Here is a 20,855-nt window from a genome sequence, read left to right as displayed (position 1 = left end):
AATTTAATATTCGTGATCCATAAATAGTTCTGTTCTTGGGATTCTTCTTTAAACAGGCAATAATATCTCACCCATGCCCCAGCTGGTTTGGCTCAGTGGATAGAGTGTCAGCCTGGGGACTGAAAAGTCCCAGGTTCGAATCTGGTCAAGGGCACATGCCTGGGTTGTGGGCTCATTTCCCAGTAGGGGATGTGCTGGAGGCAGCCGATCAATGATTCTCGCTCATCATTGATGTTTTGCTCTCTCTCCCCCTCTCCCTTCCTCTCTGAAATCAATAAAGAAATATATATTTTAAAAAGTATCTCAACCATTCCTCTACTTTGTGAGTTAAATAGCCACGCTCGCCAGGCAAATAAAACCTTAGCAGTGTGTTCATTTTACATGTGTGTGAAAGGCATGATTTTGCCTTCTTTTGAGCATTAGCCTTTAGCATTGGTCAACGGTTCAGCACACGATATAAATCATATTTGTGGCCAGCTAGAAATTGGAGTCCAGGACACAGGCTATGGGCCCTACAGATCTCCAGGGAGAATTTGCTTACACCCCGCACAGACCTGCAGAGCCCTTTTTAATCCCCCATTTATAGTTGCCATGACAACGGAAGATCCAAGGCCATACCCTTCCGGTGGAATTTTTGTTGTTGTTGTTTCTCAACATCAGGTTCCAAGTTCAAGGTAAATCCTACCCTGATTCTTTCAAACCTCTTATCTCTCTCCACTCTACCACCCACGTGGCTCCAATACTTGATTGCATTCAATTATCCTATTTACTACCTGTGGTGGTTTGTAAATGCGTCCACAAATTCTCTGATGCTCCACCCTTCAAACAGGCTGAGCCTGAGATGAGATTTTTCGCTCCTTCCCCTCGTTGCGGGCAGTGCCTAATGAATCAGCTGCAGTGCACAGAACATGCCAGAAGGGACCATCGCTGACATCCACGATTAGGATATAAAGGCTTCCTCCTTGCCGTCTGGGGGAAGCCAGCAGCCCTAGCGTGGGGACGTAACGAGCCCCACGGAATGAGCCGTGCGCCGGAGAACCGAGGCCTCCTGCCAACTGCCATGTGAGTGAGCCATCTTGGAAGCAGATTCGGGCCCCACTGGAACCTTCCCCTGCCTAGGCCCCAGCCAACATCTTGCCTGCAACCTTGCAAGAGTCCCTGAGCCACAGGCATCTAGCCACGCAGCTCCTGGACTCCTGATCTACCCGAAACTCTGAGATAGTAAGTGTTGGTTGTTTTAAGCCTCTAAATCACATGTGTCAAACACAAGGCCCGCGGGCCAAATCCGTCCCGCCAGGCCTTGCAATGTGGCCCGCACCGCGCTGTCATCACTGCACTCCGCTGCGTTTCCATCACAATGACAGTTGATGACTGTTCAGTAAACCATTCTGCCCGCGATTTAGGCTGGATTTTAGATTTTGGCCCCTTCTCTGATTAAGTTCGACACCCCTACTCTAAATACTGGGGGAGGGGGAGCGGCGCAGCCATCAGTAACAATCGTGAGTCGATCTTGCATCGGGACAGAACTCTAAACCACCCGAAGAACATTGAGCGCATTTCCATTCGGCCTAGACGAGTGGATGTGCCTCATTCAACCCCCAAAGGAAGACACCCATTCATTTTTCTCAGCCTCGAGATCCATTTCCTAAAAGCCACGAGGAATAACTTAAATCACATCGCTGGGCGTAAAACAGTGAACTAAATATAGATGGCAAAATAATGTTTCCGGCAATAACAGCGATGATAAAGGAGCAGGAGCAGTAAAACAGTTTTAAGTACTTCTTTTGATCACTTCGCAGTCGAAAGTCAGATCTTTGTAAGAATTCATTACCATTTAACTCACAGAGAGGACCATTCTGGGAGGCAGAGTCAAAACAAAACGAAGCACATTCATACCCGGCAAGAAGCCACCAGAAGCGTGAAAAGCAAAACTGGATGATTAAGTTCTGGAGGAGTGGATCCGCCATAGGTATGCCCCGAGAGCCGCTTCAAGAGGAAGTAACTTCCTTTCTCTCTGTGTGGCATTTTTCAACAACTGAAATGATCACATTTTTGGATTGTGACCTAGATGACTCAGATTACTTCCTGTGCCAGGAACAGGGACTTGGTAGTGTAGCAAGACTCTCCTCAGAAAGCTTAGGGAGCCCTGGCCGGTGGTGCTCACTGGTTAGAGTGTCAGCCCGTGGACTGAAGGGTCCCGGGTTCGACTCCCGTCAGGGGCACATACCTCTATGCAGGCTCCATCCATGGGGCATGCTGGAGGCAACCAATGGATGTGTCTTTCTCACATCAACGTTTTCCTCTCTCTGTCTCTCCCCCTCTCTTCCACTCTCTCTAGAAATCAATCGGAAAATAGCTTCAGGTGAGGATGACCCCCAAACAAACAAACAAGGGCACATACTGATTCAGGGCCAAACTAGTCTTTGCCGTTAAAGTCAGGACGAAGGTTGTCCTCTCAGGGCGGGGGGGGGGGGGGGGGGGGGGGGGGGTGTGTGTGTGTGGGAGAGACGGACTGGGCACAGGGAGGAAGGAGTGTTACTTAATCCTTAAAGGGGAAGCTTGCGGGGGGGGGGGGGGGGGGGATAGAAGCTCCCTGGAGGAGGTGATAGGGCCTTTTCTTCACGAACAGGGAGGTGTTGAGAGAGCGAAGCCAGAGAGGGGTATGTGGGGGAAGTGTCCCCAATCTCAGTGGCCAGGCATCACCATGGGGGCAGGGGCAGGGGGCAGGGGGCAGGGCTACAGCCACTTCTGGAGGCAGACACCTTCTGGGCCCAGGGGCCTGGCCTGCGCAGCTCTGAGGATGAGAGAAAGGAGGGGTATTTTTAAAGCTTCTGGGAAAACACATTTAAAAATACAGTCTGTTCAGCTGCCTCCAAAAGCAGCGTCACTGAATTCTTAAGAAGGACAGAATCAGTCATCAAAGGGATGCCCCGATTTCTCCAAATCTGGGCTTCTGAACTTGGGATAGAATTCGTAGACTTGCTTTGCTTTAAACCTGAACTGAGCCCTGGCCATTGTGGTTCAATGGATAGAGCATCGGCCTGCAGACTGAAAGGTCCTGGGTTCGATTCTGGCCAAGGACACATGCCTGGGTTGCAGGCTTGATCCCCAGTAGGGGCTGTGCAGGAGGCAGCCGATCACTGATTCCCTCTCATTATTGATGTTTCTATCTCTTTCTCCCTCTCCCTTCCTCTCTGAAATCAATAAACAGATATTTTTTTAAAAAAACCTGAAGGGAAATTCAACATGTCCTTCAGTCTTGCATGTGGACAACAATCGCATTTGTGTTGGCAGAACCTGCGACCTGGTCCCTGATCAAAATCACAGGCATTTTCATATCATGTCACAGGTGCTGCGACCTCTGGGCGTATTGATCGCATCACTAATTTGAAATTACGATATTTGTTAGGCCTGCTGCTGAAACTTATGATTTCATTCGTCATTTAGAGGCACATCCATTAGTGTTCTGCTCGTCTATGCACGGTAACAAATTGCCTCAGAATTTAGCGGCTGAAAACAATCGTTGCTTTTGCTCTTGAACCTGCAATTTGGGCGGGGCTTGGCAGGCTGCCCGGTCTCAGCTCCAGGCAGTGTCCGAGGCCACAGAGGGATGGCCACAATGACTCTGGCCTAAGTCTCCCAGCCTGTTCCTGTCCTGGGTTCGAGTGAGCCCTTCATCACGGTGGCCTCCGCAGAGCCTGCTCACAGCCCCAAGATGCCCCGAGGATATGGAGGGCGCTGCCAGGCTCCACCTGACCTCATTCCCCTTAAAAATGCCAGCATGTCGCTTCTGCCACATTCCATTGGTCAAAGTCGAGCGAATCTCTTCCTAAGGTCAGTCTAGGTGCAAGGGGAGAACACAGACCCTGCCTCTCAATTGGGGAGTGCCAGAGAATTTGTGGACACAATGACTATCAGAGATTTGTAAATATTGGTATTTCGATAACATATACTGAGTGGCCTGATTATGATGATCTCTGAATGCATAATAATCTGGTCACTCAGTGTCTATCCTATATAATAAAAGGCTAATATGCAAATTGTCCCCTCAACTATATATATATATATATATATATATATATATATATATATATACACACACACACACACACACACACACACACACACACTGAGTGGCCAGATTATGATGATCTCTAAACGCATAATAGTCTGGCCATTCCATGTTTATCCTATATAATAAAAGGCTAATATGCAAAGTGTGCCCTTGACCAGGAGTTCGACCAGCAAGCAAGCAGGTCAACTGCCCATGTCCCCTCCCCTTGGCCAGGCTGGCCAGATCCCACCCATGCATGAATTCATGCACTGGGCCTTTAATACATATATATATACATACATATACATATACACACACATACATATATATATATATATATATATATATATATATATATATATATATAGTATATATATATGCCAGATTATTATGCGTTTAGAGATTATAATAATCTGGCCACTCGGTGTATTTCAGTATCATTGGTTTCCTTTGTAATCCTATTGTTTCAGTATATACCTTGTAAAACACTATTCTGATTCTAAGTGTCCTCCTCTGTCTATTCCCCACAACCTTGACCTTGGCCCAGGCTCCCATCTTCTCTTGCTGGAGCACTGCAATAGCATCCTTCTTGGCTTCTGCCAATGGGCTCTTCCATCTCAAATCCTTACTCCAAAGTCTATCTTGTCTTAGGTCCAGATTCATCCATCTTCTCAGCCAGCCATCCAGTCAATGATTCTGCCATGAGATCCCTTATGAAACAGGAAGTGTGCGCTCTCACCAGACCAGATCTGTCATTGCCTTGATCTTGGGCTTCCCAGCCTCCAGGACTATGAGAGGGAGGAAAACTTCATACTCCCCTCCTTTGCCCTTCCCCCAGCCCATGGCAACCAGGAATCCACTTTCTGTCTCTATGGATGTGCGTGTCCGAGGCATATCATACATGTAGAATCATACATGTGGTCCTGTGATGCCGCTTCTTCAGGGTCATCCAGACGGGAGCATGTGTTGGGACCTCCCCGCTTTTTATTGCCAAGTGATATTGCGTGTATGGCTAGACCACGTGCCCACATCATCCATGGCACCGGCTTTAGACATTGGTGTCTGTCCACTTTTTGGCTTTTCTGAATGACGCACCTGAAGACCAGACTCTGTTACTTCTGTTACATTTTAAGGGGCCCACGCTTCAGTCAAAGAAACTGCTGCTTCCAAAGTTTGTATCCTTGGCAGCTCTCTCTCTCTCTCTCTCTCTCTCTCTCTCTCTCTCTCCTTCCCTCCCTCCCTCCTTACCTTCCTTCCTAAACCATCCCCCTCCCCCCCCTTGCAGGTAATGACTGTCCTGAGTTCAATACCTTAATTAACGATCAGAACCCCATTGAGAAGATGGCAGTATTTTGCCTCTCTCTCTCTCTCTCTCTCTCTCTCTCTCTCTCTCTCTCTCTCTTTTTAAAATATATTTTATTGATTTTGTTACAAAGAGGAAGGGAGAGGGAGAGTTAGAAACATCAATAAGAGAGAATCATCCATCAGCTGCCTCTTGCACACCAGGGGATGTGCCTGCAACTAAGGCACATGCCCTTGATGTGGATTGAACCGGGACCCTTCAGTCCACAGACCAACACTCTATCCACCAAGCCAAACGGGCCAGGGCTTGCCTGTTTGTTAATGTGGCATGAATGTGTCACCCTGCATGCATTCTTTTGTAACTTGCCTTCTATTTTAGTCAGTATTGTTTGTGACCTGCATCCGTCTTGGTTGGTGTAGCTGGGATCTAGTATCGCATTGGCTAACCACGAGCCCATTTACTTATCCACTGGCCTGCTCAACGCCACTCCCCAGAGAAGCCTTCTGTGACCTAAGCACTCATGGAATGCCCACCTTCCTCCTCTTTCTCCTCCCCGTCCTCCCCCTCCCCCCTCCTCCCTCCTCCTCCCTCCAATGTGACGGAGGGCAAGTGCGTGTGTCTGTCCCCAAGAAGCAGATGCCAAGATGGGCCTAGACCAAAAAGTGAGTCATTGGCGGAGGCAGGAAAAGGGAAGGAAGCCCTTCGACCCGACCTTGACAGGGCCGCCGCTTGTGCAAGAGAGGAAGGAAGGAGTGGGAAGATGCTCAGACTGGACAGAGCTGCAATGCAGCCTGCCGGGCCGGAGGAGGCGGAGCAGGTTCCCATTGGAGGAGCCCTGGCCCCGGAATGAGTCGGCCCGCGCCACCAGTGGCTGGGAACAGCCCACAGAGAGTGTGGTCTTGGCCTGAGCCCCGAGCGTGGGGGAGAATCGTGGGGGGAGGCAAGCCTTGCCTACACCTTGGCTCTGTTGCCTGTAGGTTCTCAGGGAGGGAGGGCCTGCCTGCTCAGCTTGACACAGGCCTCCCATTTGTCCAAGCCGGAGGGCTCTGGGAAGGAAGGTGTCGTGAATTGAAAGTCTGTGTTCCCCCCAAATTTCATATGTTGACATCAATCCCCGATGTGCTGCTATGTATGTATGTATATATGTATGTATGTATTCATTTAAAATATATTTGTGTTAATGTCAGAGAGGAAGGGAGAGGGAGAGAGAAACATTAGTGATGAGAAAGAATCCTGGATCGGCTGCCTCCTGCACGCCCCACACTGGGGATGGAGCCCACAACCCAGGCCTGTGCCCTGACCAGAATCGAACCGTAACCTGCTGGTTCATAGCTCGATGCTCAATCGGTCAGGCAGGCCTTCTGTTTTTGACAGAATCCGAATGCCTTTCAGAAAAGGGAGAAGAGAGATGAGGCAGTGACTGTTTTAACCTGTCCGTGTTTCCTCTTGCTCTGAGAATGCAGCTACGAGAGGCAGTGAGGAGAGTCTGAGGTGGAAATGACATTTTTGCCCTCAGCTTCTTATTTTGAAAAATTCCAAGCCCCTGGAAAAGTTGCAAGAACAGCTGAACGCACTCTCCCCAGATTCACCAATTGCTAGTGTTGTACCATCTCTTATCTCTGTGTGCGCACTCTTTAACGGGACCATTGGAAGGTAAACCACAGACATCACAATTCCGCCGGAGCCCCCAGCACACCTCGCCTGAGAAGCAGAACATTCTCCTGCACAGCCACGATGCCGTTATTACTCCTCAGAAAATTCACATTTACTCAATAATACGCTCTAATTTATCGTTTTTATTTCGGTTTCCCCATTGACTCTCTAATGGTAGAAACCACCTCAGGGTGAGGGGGCTGTTGAAAGCAGACACGCAGGGCCCTTTTGGGGCGATGGAAATGTTACATTCCTGATTGGGGGCGGAGCTTCCCTGGGTGTCTTTTCTTGTATGGAAATTATACCTCAATGGAACTGATTTTTAAAAAGACCCCAGCGGTCCCTAAAGTGTTTCTAGTTATTTTCCCCTGATCTAGGATTCAAGGTTCACAGTGGTTTCTAACATTACCAATATACTAGTACTTATCGTTTGCTCTATCATCAATGCATTGTGTTCGGTTGGCTTGTCTCTTCAGTCCTCTCTAATCTAGAACATTCCCTCCCACTTCTGTTTTCCATGCCACTGATTAAAAAATAAAAGAATAAGCCGAAACCAGTTTGGCTCAGTGGTAGAGCGTTGGTCTGCGGACTGAAAGGTCCTGGGTTCGATTCCGGTGAAGGGCATGTACCTTGGTTGCGGGCACATCCCCGGTAGGGGGTGTGCAAGAGGCAGCTGGTCGATGTTTCTCTCTCATCGATGTTTCTAGCTCTCTAATTCTCTCCCTTCCTCTCTGTAAAATATCAATAAAATATATTTAAAATAAATAAATAAATAAATAAATAAATAAATAAAAGGGCAGGCCCCCATTCTGGATGTGTCTGTCTCCTGGCTGGATTCAGGTGACACATTTTCCCCAAGAACCTTAGCCATCGGATTGGGAGGTCTGTGGGGCCAGCCTGTCCCTCTCCTGGTTTTAGAAGCCAAGAATTTGGTGCTACGTGTGCTCATGACCAGCGGGTGTCAATGCTTCTTTGGCCCTTTCAGTAGGCGGAGCTTGGAAGTGCACATTGCATCTGTTTTGTTTCAATCTTAAGTTGGCAATTCAAACGCGACACAAGGCTTTCTCCTTTCCCACATCCCATGTCTGTATCTCCCTTCTTCCACAGGCCTCACCTGGGACATTTCCCCATTGATTCTGAGGGAGAGTGGAAGAGAGAGGGAAAGACAGCAAAAACAGCGACGTGACGTGACATGATGGAGAGAAACACATCAATGGGTTGCCTCCTGTGCGCACCCCAACCAGGGCCCAGGTAGGGGCAGAGCCTGCAACAGAGGTATATGCCCTTGGCTGGAATCGAACCCAGGACCCTTCAGTCCACTTTATCCACTGAGCCACACCAGCCAGGGCCACAGTGGTTTCTAACATTACCAATATACTAGTACTTATCGTTTGCTCTATCATCAATGCATATACAACTCTTTCAGAATTCCAGCACAAATATCGCTACGAGAGATTTACTAAGTCAAGTTCAAGCTATCTCAGCAGCTATTTCTTTTCTCAGAATATATTCCACTGAAGATGTGCACTGTGTACTATTGTCCGAACTTCGGTCCGTCCTTTGCTCCGTGTGATAATCTGTGTGACACAAAGTTGCATTTGTTCTTGTTCAAACTCAGCAGTTTTATTTTGGGTGTCTGGATGTTGAAACCACTAAAAACTGCAGAGAAGTGCTGCCTACCCTGACCCCTGCAGCCTTTGCCATTGCCATTTGCTATTTTTCTCTCTCTCCCAGCTTTCCTAGCTGATTTTTTACAGAGGAAGGAAGAGGGAGAGAGAGTTAGAAACATCGATGAGAGAGAATCATCAATCAGCTGCCTCCTGCACCCCCCCCCCCCCACTGGGGATGTGCCTGCAATCAAGGTACATGCCCTTGGCCGGAATCAAACCCGGGACCCTTCAGTCTGTAGGCAACACTCTATCCACTGAGCCAAACCAGTTAGGGCTGGGCGAGTCTATGTTGAAGAAGTGGCGTTAGAAGAAATTTAAGTTTAAAAAATGTGTCTCTCCAAAAAAGTTTCAATTGTTGTCCTGTTGATATTTGGCTCTGTTGACTAATGAGTTTGCTGTCCGCTGTGTGAAATGTGCATTGCATTGTTGAGAAGTCTTAATAGGAAAAAAGTTAACTCTCAGTAGTTTTTATAGATTGCATGTTGAAATGGTAAGACTTTGGAGAGCACGAGTTAAAATAAAATGTAACAATGTCACCTGTTTCTTTTCACTTTTTAAAGTCCAGCTTCTAGAAAAGGCTACATTCCACACATGGCTCACATTCTATTCCTAGACTCCCGCATGGTAGGTGTTTTCCCATCAGGAGCTCAAAATGCCCGGATGTCCCTTTTCAACTCTATTTCTGGTAATGCCGGCATTCATGACTGCGGCCTAGACGCACCACTTCATTGAGGGCTGGGAAATGGCAGCATTCTATTATTGCTTCACATTCCGGCCGGGGCACTGCTGGAAAGCATACCAGATCCTTTCCTGTAGGAAAGACAGGGAAAAGCCTTGATTCTTTTTCAAATGATGAGGGTTTCCCCAGCATCCCTCCAAAACAGATCCGTTTTTGCTGTTGTTAATCACCCGCGGACATTTTCCCATTGATCTTTAGGGAAAGTGGAAGGGAGGGGGAGAGACAGAGAGAAACATTGATGTGGGAGAGACAAATCGATCGGTTGCCTCCTACATGCACCTTGACCAGAACTGAACCTGGGACCCTTCAAATTGAACCTGGATCTCTCCAATGCTTACCATTTCAACACACAATCTACAATATAAATGCTATAGATGCTCTATCCACCGAGCTACACCGGCCAGGGCAGGTCAGCTTGTTCTGTATATCTTTATGAACTCATGGATTTGGGCAACTTCTGTGTTTGTGTTTGTATTTGTAGTGCTCGGAGCAGCCCGACTTTATCCAGTTGTACTTCCCCAGGCTGGCTGCCCAGCCTCTGGCACGGTGCCACTAGCTTGTGTATATCCATACTCCCCTCAACTCTCCCTCTTCAACCGGAATCCATGATTTCTCAAAGGAACCTCCATTCTTTTTAGTGGGAAAAGGTGTTTAGAAACCACAGTCTTAGAGCTAGTGGTGCTCATTCCCATTGGGCATTGTTTCTAAGCCTTTTCAGTGGGCGGAATTAGGGAACACTTTTTAAGATCAAATTCATCATCAGTTCACAGTCTTACCTTTAACTCACCAGATCACAGGCTTTTTATAAAGAGACAAAGCTCGAGAACAAGCAGCTGGACGAGGGGAATAAGTGAGGGGCCCCATGCCCTCTCCAGGCACCCCACTCTCCCTGAATCTTCCCAAGATCACCGACGGGGAAGCTCCCTACTTCCAATTCAAGTTCAGCGCCACAATCTATCCAGTCTCAGCAATGTTACACTCGCATTTCCTTCCTCCCATGCCCCAATCCCAGCTCTCAACAATACTGACTACTTTTGCTTGATCTTACAACACAAAAGGGACAGTTTCAGCACAAGGATGAGATTACTGAGAACAATTTCATGTGTTTGCTTAGGGTAAACCCACTAGGGGTTAGGTAATCAATGTATTGTTTTAGTGAGTAGGAACAGTTCCTTTCTGTCTGGGTGTGCTACCGAGTGAATACAGAGTGAGACAGGTTTGTTTCATTTTCCCTTTTGATTCCTAGGTATTGCTTCTGGTTTATCGTTATAGATGCCAAAGTCACATCTTTAGGGCCATTCACAGGCATGCACTTTCATCCCTTCCCCCTGCAGCCTGTTCTCTCCCCAGAGGGAATTTTTAAAGCAGATATGTAGATGTTTACCAGGTGTACCAGTTAATAATGGGGATTTTTTCACTAGACTAGATGGAGTTACATATATGTTGATATACAGAGTGGCCAGATCATAATCTGGCCACTCTGTGTGTGTGTGTGTGTGTGTGTGTGTGTGTGTGTGTGTATTAGAAGCCTGGTGCATGACTTCATTATGGGTGGGGTCTGGTCAGCCTGACCAGGGGGAAGGGACATGGGAGGTTGGCCTGCCTGCCTGCCGGTCGAACTCCGGGTGGAGGGAACAATTTGCATATTAGCCTTTTATTATATAGGAAGGATATACACTGAGTGGCCAGATTATTAGGCGTTCAGAGATCATAACAATCTGGCCACTCAGTGTATATGTGATTTGATATGTATGCTATTTTGTTGTATTAACAGCAAGCTTCAAAACTTCTTATGTCAAATTTTCTGAAGGTGTTAACATCATAGATATTTTTACGCTTAAAAATGTTGAATTTTGTGCCAAGAAAAGAGCATTTGCGGAAGTTCTAATTCATTACTTTATTTTGAAGAAAAGTGCTGCTGAAAGTGATTGTATACTTCGGGAAGCTTGTGGTGAGCATGTTCCATCTCAAGATACTTGTGAACACTGCTTTAAATGCTTTAAAAGTGATGATTTTGATGTGAAAGACAAAGAAAGTCCAGGTCAACCAAAAAACTTTGAAGACCATCAATGACAAGCATTATTAGATGAAGATGTGTGTCAAACTAAAAAACAACTTGCAGAAAGATTAAATGTTGCTCAGCAAACAATTTCCGATCGTTTACATGCAATGGGAAAGATTTTAAAGGAAGGAAAATCAACTGAAAGTCTTTTTTGCATCAAATTGTGACTGGCGATGAAAAGTAGATTTATTTTGAGATTCCCAAATGCACAAAATCATGGGTTGATCCAGGTCAACCATGAACATGGACTGCAAGGCCAAATCGCTTCGGAAAGACAGTACTCTGCATTTGGTGGGATCAGGAAGGTGTGGCATATTATGAGCTTCCAAAACCAGGTGAAACCGTGAGTACTGATCGCTACCGACAACAAATAATCAATTTGAACCACGCTTTGATGGTGAAACTACCAGAATGGGCCAGAAGACATGGCAAAGTAACTTTGCTTTATGATGATGCACCTGAATCACACACTTCAAAACCAGCTAAAGACACATTAAAAGATCTTGCCTGGGAAGTATTAACCCACTGGCCATATTCACCAGCCCTTGCTCCTTCAGATGACTTGTTCCGATCGATGGCACACACCCTGTCTGAGCAGCACTTCAAAATGTACCAGGAAGTGGGAAATGGGGTCTCTGAATGGTCTGCCTCAAAACAAGTTCTGTTGGGATGGTATCCACAAATTACCTGAAAGATGGGGAAATGTGTACCTAGCCAGGGGTATTACTTTGAATAAAGCACTTCTGGTGTTTCTCTTGAAATTATCATACTTTCTTTGATTACAAAAGCCACATTAGTAACCAGTTCACCGCCTGTGCCTAACTCCCGGCCCCTGGGTAAACAGAAGGAAACTATGTATCCTTTTCTTCCTGCCTCCCACCGCAAACAATCTGGTTCCTGCCGGGACCAGTTTGGCTCAATGAATAGAGCGTCGGCTTGGGGACTGAGGGGTCCCGGGTTCGATTCCGGTCAAGGGCATGTACCTTGGTTGCAGGCATATCCCCAGTGGGGGGTGTGCAAAAGGCAGCTGATAGATGACTCTCTCTCATCGATGTTTCTAACTCTCTATCTCTCTCCCTTCCTCTCTACAAAATCAATAAAATATATTTAAAAAAAAAGAAATTAAAAAAAAAAACACACAAAAAAAACAATCTGGTTCCTGACCAAGGTTCACGTCATTACTGCAAGTCCATTTTACTGGTCCTATTTATTTCATTCTCTCCATCACTCCACTGCCAGAAATGACTTCCTTCAAAAATTCATCAGTAGCTTTAACTTTGCGGGGGGGGGGGGGGGGGGGGGGGGAGTGATGGCAAAGAGCCTCCATGTCTAAAATGCTTGGGCTTTTTTTTTTTTAATGTATTTTTTAATAATCAGAAAAATTAATATTAACAATTAATATTAATAAATTTCAGGGAGTTTGCTGACCCCTCCCCCTCCACATACTTCAAGACCCTCTCTTCCAGCACATAATATCCACAGCTTTGCCCCTGACCCCAGAGCCCATCTGCTCTGCCTAGATGTTCTCAGGGTTCAATGCTGGTCTAGGACGTGCTCAGGGCATTCTGAACACAAACTTGAAACAAGTCATCAAATCTTTGGGAGAGCCAGGGGAATGTGAGTCAGGGACCACAGTGGAACCACTGGGTTCAAGAGCAACAGGCTGAGGTTGTCATCCGGGCATCAGAATGCTGTTGCCACTACCACCACCACTTCTCATCACCTATGAAGCTGAAGACCCAGTGTTGGAAGGCTGGTCTAGTCATTCCAACTGACCAGTGTGTCTCCCTGCAGCCACTATAGCCGGATGATGCCTCTACCTTTCTCTGCCTTCCTAACCAAACAGATTCCTAGCTGCAAGGGAGTTTAGTAGTTTTCGGTTTTCTAACCTCTGCAACTAAGGAGGACCTTAAAAGAAGTGGGACAGAAATGGAGAACCAAGTAACAGACCCCAATATGGAAACTGCTGGAAAAATTAAGCAATAGAGGAGCAGAGAGGTTAAAGGTATAGGCCTTGACTATCAGTCCATGCCAGTTTGTATTTGACTCAGAAAGTGACCAAAACACATGAGTTCTGAAGGGAGAAAAGACACAACGAAAGCCGTTTCTGGAAAAGATGAAGGGCTGGTCATGACAGAACTGCTGCAGTCCATCAAGCCCAAAGGCGATGTAAAACCTGACTAAGGCTTCAAAGAAGATGGGGGAGGTAAGGATTTGAGACATCAAAATATACAGCCACAAACTGGGCTTTCAGAATAGGACTCCAAACCATATTCTGAGCACAACTCCCCTGAAATCCTCCAGTCTGCTTTGGTTCAGAGACTATAAATTGTCCTACAATTATCTATAGGAAATTTGCCATCAATAGCACTTAAAAAAACACCTGTGAGGAACCAGGATGGTGGCACTGCCCCCCACAACCACGTCAAAATCACAACCAATACAGAACAACCATCATTCAGAACCACTGGAAAGCAGGCTGAGTGCAAGTCCTACAACTAGAGAAGTAAAGAAGGAAGCACACCGAGACTGGTGGAGGGGCGGGGCGCTTTTTCAATCGGGAGGGAGGTCATCTCTGTGGGGGCTGCTCAGAAGAGCAAGGGGTCCCAGCCCTACACCAGACCCCTGCCCAGCGTCCAGCGCAGGGAGAAGTCCCCACAATGACAGGCTGTGAAAACCAGCGGGATTGGAGCTGAGAGACACAGAGGCTGCTGGGGACCCAGCTGCTCCTCTTACCGGACTGGCACATGAACTTACTTGGCTGGGTTCTTCCCAGTTCCAGTGCCGGGGGAACCAGATGTAAATCAGGAGCGGATGGTCTGGCCTCAGGGCAGGAACTCAGGGGTGGCTTTCTCAAAGGCGCAGGTGCTCACAGGGGTCATTGTTCCTGTGGTGGGACTCTCCCCATCCCTGGGATGACTGGCAGCCCTACCCGAATCCCCATCATCCTGGAGCACTGTTAGCTCCGCCCCAGTGATTCCCTGAGACCCCACCCCACCCAAGTTGTTTACAGCAGCTTTTCCATATGAATGGCCAGTCCTGGCTCTCAAACAAGCTGCAGCTGGTGATAAATTGCCCCAAACCTGCCAATAAAAGGCCCAAGACCCAGCTCTAGCACCAGAGCCTTGCTTCACAGCTAGGCCTCCCTCCCGCAAAGCAGCTCTCTCTATAGCCCCAACGGGTCCTCACAGCCAATTGGCCTGGAGGTCAACTCCTCCCAGAGGTGCCAACAGCAATCAAGGCTCAACTACAAAACTGGGCACATAGTCCATATAGGGACACAAATAGAGGGCCCCAAGCTCAGCTGACTGGGGAAACTGAGCCACTGGGTAATAATGATAGAAAAGTTCCCCCACCTGGTGAAATAGACTTACAAGTCCAGGAAGCACAGAGAGTCCCAAACAAGAAGAATCCAAAGAAGACCACACCAAGACACATAATTAAAATGCCAAGGGCAAAAGACAAAGAGAGAATCTTAAAGGCAGCAAGAGGAAAACAGTTAGTTACCTATGAGGGAGCACCCATACGATTATCAGCTGATTTCTCAATAGGAACTATACAGGCCAGAAGAGAGTGGCAAGAAATATTCAAAATAATGAATAGCAAGAACCTACAACCAAGATTACTCTACCCAGCAAAGCTATCATTCAGAATTGGTCAGATAAAGAGCTTCACAGATAAGAAAAAGCTAAAGGAGTTCATCACCATCAAACCAGGATTATATGAAATGCTAAAGGGTACTTTCTAAGAAGAGGAAGATTAAGAAGAAGAAAAGATTAAAAAGAGTGAATAAATGGCAATAAATACAGATCAACAATCGAATCTAAAAATCAAGATAAAGAAGCAATCTAATGAACAAAGTAAACTGGTAAGTAAAATGAAAGCTGAGGCATGGAAGCATGAAACAGGCTGACTCTCAGCGGGGGTGGGGGAGGGGTGGGAAGAGATCAACCAAAGATCTTACCTAAGGACAAGAACAGGGTGGTGAAGGCATGGGGTGGGGCTGAACAAGGTGGAAGGAGGCAATGGGGGGGGGGGGGAGGAGAAAGGAGGAGGGAGGGAACATCTATAATACTCTCAACAATAAAGATTTTTTAGAAAAATCTGTGACATTTTAGGAATACATAACACACAACATCAATGTTCTCCTTTCTTCAACAGGTTTATTGCCTTTTAAGAAAATTTTTGTAAAATATAAATACAAAGGCAGAGAATTTACTTACAAAGTTAAAACACAGATTTCAAACATAAACACACAATTCAGAAAATTTTAGTTTTATGTACATTTTCAAGCAACCTCAACATATTATGTTAGTTTTCAATATTTTACAGGGTACAGAAAAAAATAGCTCAAAGTCTTCTTTAAATAAGAGCATAAAATGTTTAAACATATAAACAATCCGGTTTGATGCGTGAAAACTAATTTCACAGCTTTTAAATTAGGATATAAAAGTTTCATACAATTAGTTGTTGTGTGTGGGTATGGTTTGAATTTATATTACACGCCACTGGACTGCATCCAATGGCATTTACCTGACCCGAGCAGGTACACTGTAAACAAAACATAAAATTACAACATCACCGAATTCACCCCCAAACCAACCACACAGGTGCAGCCACACTACATGGCTGTTGCCTCGGCCATCCGTCGGAGCTTTGTATGAAATTAAATCAGAGTGTTGCGCTCCGTTTCCTCATCTTTTTTTTTCCCCCTTCCTTAAAAAAGAAAAGCAAAGAAACAAATCTTCCAAGAAAAAAAAAGACACAAACATACCCCAAAGCGTGTGTGCATGGAAAAGCAAAGGAACATTACAACAGCTTCATAAAAACGGACTGAAAAGCTCAAAAAGGAAACAGAACCACGTTTCGAAGTCCTTTCCCACTGGAGCCGTTTCTCTTATATAAAGAAGAGATATTTCCATATGTAATAGTGTCCTTTCTTTACAGAAATAGCCGTATATGGCACCTATGCACAAGGATTAACACTATGACACACTGTACAGGCGGCCGGGCCGGCTCACCAGTAGTCATCCGAGCCCGTGTCGCTGGGGTGCAGCCACTCCACGGTGGAGCCCAGCAGGCTCTGCAGCTCTCCCGTGAACTCCACCAGATCCAGGAGCTCCTTGCTCTCGGGGTTAAAGGCCTCCATGTCTTTGGGGCAGGAGAACAGGAGGCTCGCTGCAACCTGCCGGTAGAACTCGGCCTCGGCGATGGTGACGATCTCCACGTTGGGGAAGTTGCAGCGGAATATCCGCGAGGACATCTTCAGCTTCTTCAGCACGTCCGACAGCAGCAGCCAGTTGCGGGGCCTGCGGCGGCAAGCAAAGCTATTTGAGCGCCGGGCACCGTGCGAAGCGCTTGCCAAGTGCTAACCGCCACCCCCGCGAGCTGGGTCCCTGGTGGGACAGGCAGGGGCCGCTCCGTCCGCACGGACACCCCCTCCCCCAGCACCCCCTTCCTCCGCAGAAGAGGGGATCTAGTTCTTGCCACTCCCTCTGGCTGCATCTCCATTTATCAAGAGGCCACTTAGGGCCCGGCCTGCATGGCTCAGGGGTTGAGCATTGACCTAGGAACCAGGAGGGCAGGGTTCGAATCCAGTCAAGGAGACAGGCCCGGGGTGCGGGCTCCACCCCCAGTGTGGGGCGAGCAGGAGGCGGCTGATTCATGATTCCCCCGCAACACGGATGTTTCTGTCTCCCGCTCCCTTCCACTCCGAGATCAATAAAAACACATTAGGAACAAACAAATAAAAGAGGCCCCTCGGGGAGGACCAGGCAACGCAGCCAGGAGCCGAAGCGGCAGCTGGAGGAGCCGCATCACAAACTGCCGCGTCACAGGCGCTGGCGGAACCTGACTCAGGGGCTCGCTCTCCAAGGAGCGCCCGGCACCAGTCACCGGAAGAGGCCAGCACAAGCGCCTCCTTGGTTTCTCCTCCCCTCCCCCCCGCACAGACAAAGCACCGTAAACGCAGAGGGGGGCCCTCCAGCTTTCCCACCCCAGCCCCAGCCCCAGCCCCAGCCCCGGCCCGCAGGGCGCCTGCGAAGGTGTGTTCCATTCCTCACACCCGTCCTCGCCACTCTTACGGGTCAGCCATGGGCCTTGGGCTCAGGGGCAGTGCCCGGCCGCAGGAGCGTGTCACACACAAGGGGTCAGAGGGGTGTTGAGGCATGAGACACGCACAATTCAGTGTCGTGTGTGTGTGTGTGGGTGTGTGTAGGAGTGACGCTGGCAGGGGGATGGGCAGGGATGAACACGAAGAAGCAAATAAAAGTCGGGTGTGTGTGTGTGCGCGCGCGCGTCCATTGTTGGATCCTGCTGACCACACACACACACACACACACACACACGAGCTAACCAAATCTGATGACACACAAGAGCCCGGGGACCTCCCAGTGCTTTTGCTCATCAGATGCAGGAAGTACGTGTCATCGGTATAGATCAGGGACCTTAGTGCCTGTTGGAGAGACTTAGGATCCCTTTCCAAAGAGCCTAGTGACTGAAGGACCCAACAGTGTCCTTTGAGCTCTGGGGGTGTATTCTTTGTTTAAAAAATATATTTGTATTGGTTTCAGAGAGGAAGGGAGAAGGAGACGGGGGGGGGGGGGGGGGAAATCATGGAACGGCTGCCTCCTACACACCCCACACTGGGAATGGAGCCCACAACCCCGGGTCTGTGCCCTGACTGGGAATCGAACCCTGACCTCCTGGTTCCTGGGTCATCACTCAACCCCTGAGCCACACCGGCCAGGCTCTGGTGGTGTGTTCTGATGAGGGCAGTTACTAACCATGCTGTGCCCCCCCCACCACCACCACCAGGGAAAGATCTGCATTCCCAAGTGTGACAGACACTTTGGAATCCCCTCCCGCACCCAAGAGCACCTGAGTCGTTCCCAAGCACACGACAGCCATGCTCACCCCTGCGCGACGGACACTTGGACGTTGTAACACGGCAGGAGGGGGCTTTCCGCAAACTCAAATTCGAACACATCACTGCAGGCCTCGTCATCCTCCTGCAGGTCCTCTGGCCCCGGCGGGTTCGCCAGCACGTCATAGCCACTTTCATCATCCGGCTCTAATGGAGGGCGAGCGAGAGGGAGGGAGAGAGAACGGCATCAGCACAGTCAGACTGTGTCCGATCAGAGAAGGACCCCAAACACACTTCCCAGCGAGCCCCGCTTGTGGCACCCGCATCCCCAGCAGAGAAATGGCCCGAAGGCCCGCACTGCCCACTGAGCTCACCGCACACGGAGCTGCCGTAGAAGTCCCAGAAGCTGCTGGAGTCCTCGTCGCTGCGGCCCTGCAGGTCTTTCAGATAGTCTGCAGACAGAGGGAAAGCTGCTGCTGAGCACCGGGTGCAGGGGCTAGGGGACTGGGGGACATTTCACCCCCAGGGCGCGTCCCCTCCCACACCCTCCGACCAGGGATGGGTGCCTCCTTGCCCAGCAAACAAAAGCAGCCGGGCAAGCTAAGCATTTTTCCACCCTCAGAGGCCAACATAAAGCTGGCACCTCCTCTGGATTCTGTATGTTCTTTCCGAAACTAACTTGACATTGGTGACCCAGTAAGTAAACGAGGGTGGCCCTCTGAGCGCGTGGCCAGGAGCGCAGGGAACCCCCCTCCCCAGGTTTGAATGACGCCGCCACGTGACCTGGCCGTACCTGTTAAAAACCTTTCCATGAGTTCGCTGTGCGTCATCTTCATGATGGTTCTACCTGAGTACGTAGCCAAAGTGGGGTCAGCACCATAGGAGAGCAGCAGGCGGACGATCGCCAGGTGGTCGTTCTCAACTGCATCGTGGAGGGGTCTGGGGGACACAGGCAGAGGGTCAGCTCCCGCCTCTAACCATCCTCACAGGTCTGCTGCCACTGACATTCCAGAGAGGGAAACTGAGGCAGGGACTGACCCAGGGTCAAGCGATGTGCCTACTATTCCAGGCCTAATTCTCAAATGCTAACGTACCTAGTCCCGGGCCTAAGAAGGAGCACAGGCAAAATGAAAACGTTATTAAAAAAAAAGCCCGGCTGGCTGGCTCAGTGGGTGAGCGTTAACCTATGAATCAAAAGGTCACGGCTGGATTCCCGGTCAGGGCACATGCCTGAGTTGTGAGCTCAGTCCCAGTGTGGGGCATGCAGGAGGCAGCTGATCCATGATTCTCTCTCCTCATTGGCATTTCTCTCTGTTTTCAATAAAACAAATAATAACAAAAAAGCCTAATCTGTTAAAAAAAAAAGAAAAAAATCAACCAGAAGGTGCAGGGCCCTCCCACCAGTGTCCACGAATGGGGAATGCTGTTTGGAAACCGTAAACCACTAAGAAGGCGTCGTGCCCCACCTCCCAGCAGCACCCCAGGAACCAAGGTCAAGGACAGGGTGTGTGGGCTCTGGGTGTGTGTGGCCCGGGCAGATCTTACACCAAACCAGCGGCAGTAGCCCTGTCTGGATTCTGGGACTGTGGGCTCCAGGATATTTTAAATGGTGTCATTCAGTAGACGCTGATGGAAAGTATGGGGTCTTAAAGGGCAACACTCCAATTACTCAGGCAGGCTCGACATTTTCAACTTTTGTCCGTGGGAACATTGCAAACTCTGAAAGCTCTAGCTAAATTTGCCAGAAAGCTCTGGTGGATTCCACCATCAATGCGCTTCCAGGTCACTCGCCAGCTTTCCCTCTGGGGTTTCCCATGTGCCCAGAAAGATAAAGATACCGCCTGTGCCCCGCAGGGCCAGGCCGACACCAAGCCCCGCAACTGACCTGGTTCCGTCCTGGGCACTGCAGTTGACGTCAGCACCGTATTCGAGAAGGTGTCGCACAATGTTCAGCCACCCCCTGGCACAGGCTTCATGCAGGGCACAGTATCCGGCATTGTCGCGGTGGTTCACATCACAAATCTTGTTCTCCAAGCAGTACAAGACCACCTCCTGCGGGAGTGAGGGGACCGCGTCAGAGCGCCGCACAACGCACCTGGAAGTGGCCTCATGGGCAGTGCCCGCTTCCCCCGGCACCCATCCTTGGGTCTGAGAGCACATGGGAAGGGCCCAGTGATGGAGACGGTGTCCCCTAGGTTCTGCAGGCTGGTGACTGTGCATGAACCCAGCAGCCCGGCCCAGGGCAAGTGACCCTTGAACTTCTCCCAGGGTCCATTTCCTCCTGAGACAGGAGCGTCACGGGGGCTCTCAGGCGGCAGGAGGACGCCACGGGCTAGCTGAGGCCTCAGGCCAGCGCTTGGCTGGGCCGGGACAGAGGTGTCCCCTTCTAATCTCTTAGATGACACATGGACAAGGACAGCCTACGGCGCACACGCTCCTGTTCGTATGTTGAACAGTGAGAGGGAAGCTCCGTCTGTGCGTCACGTGCGTCGCCAAGAAATGACACAAC

At 48.9% G+C, this 20,855-nt stretch overlaps 1 protein-coding gene across 9 annotated transcripts in view; it reads right to left on the bottom strand.

Moving 5' to 3' along the window:
• Nucleotides 1–16,194: 16,194 nt before the first annotated feature.
• Nucleotides 16,195–20,855, bottom strand: part of BCOR (BCL6 corepressor) — a 75,682-nt gene continuing 71,021 nt past the window's right edge. For 8 of the 9 annotated variants that reach the window (XM_045570456.1, XM_045570457.1, XM_036460495.2 and 5 more), the window contains 5 exons: nucleotides 20,232–20,398; nucleotides 19,140–19,285; nucleotides 18,721–18,798; nucleotides 18,397–18,553; nucleotides 16,195–16,790 (listed from right to left, as the gene is read on the bottom strand). In XM_045570456.1, the coding sequence (XP_045426412.1) occupies nucleotides 16,499–16,790; nucleotides 18,397–18,553; nucleotides 18,721–18,798; nucleotides 19,140–19,285; nucleotides 20,232–20,398 (840 nt within the window). In that variant the 3' untranslated portion in view covers nucleotides 16,195–16,498. The other variant, XM_036460501.2, reaches the window with a different exon arrangement.

The sequence above is a fragment of the Pipistrellus kuhlii genome, unplaced genomic scaffold (genome assembly GCF_014108245.1).
Source record: "Pipistrellus kuhlii isolate mPipKuh1 unplaced genomic scaffold, mPipKuh1.p scaffold_m20_p_32, whole genome shotgun sequence".
In the NCBI taxonomy this organism is placed as follows: domain Eukaryota; kingdom Metazoa; phylum Chordata; class Mammalia; order Chiroptera; family Vespertilionidae; genus Pipistrellus; species Pipistrellus kuhlii.
The sequence above is the reverse complement of the archived record's forward strand: the minus strand, read 5'-3'. Positions and strand labels throughout refer to the sequence as shown.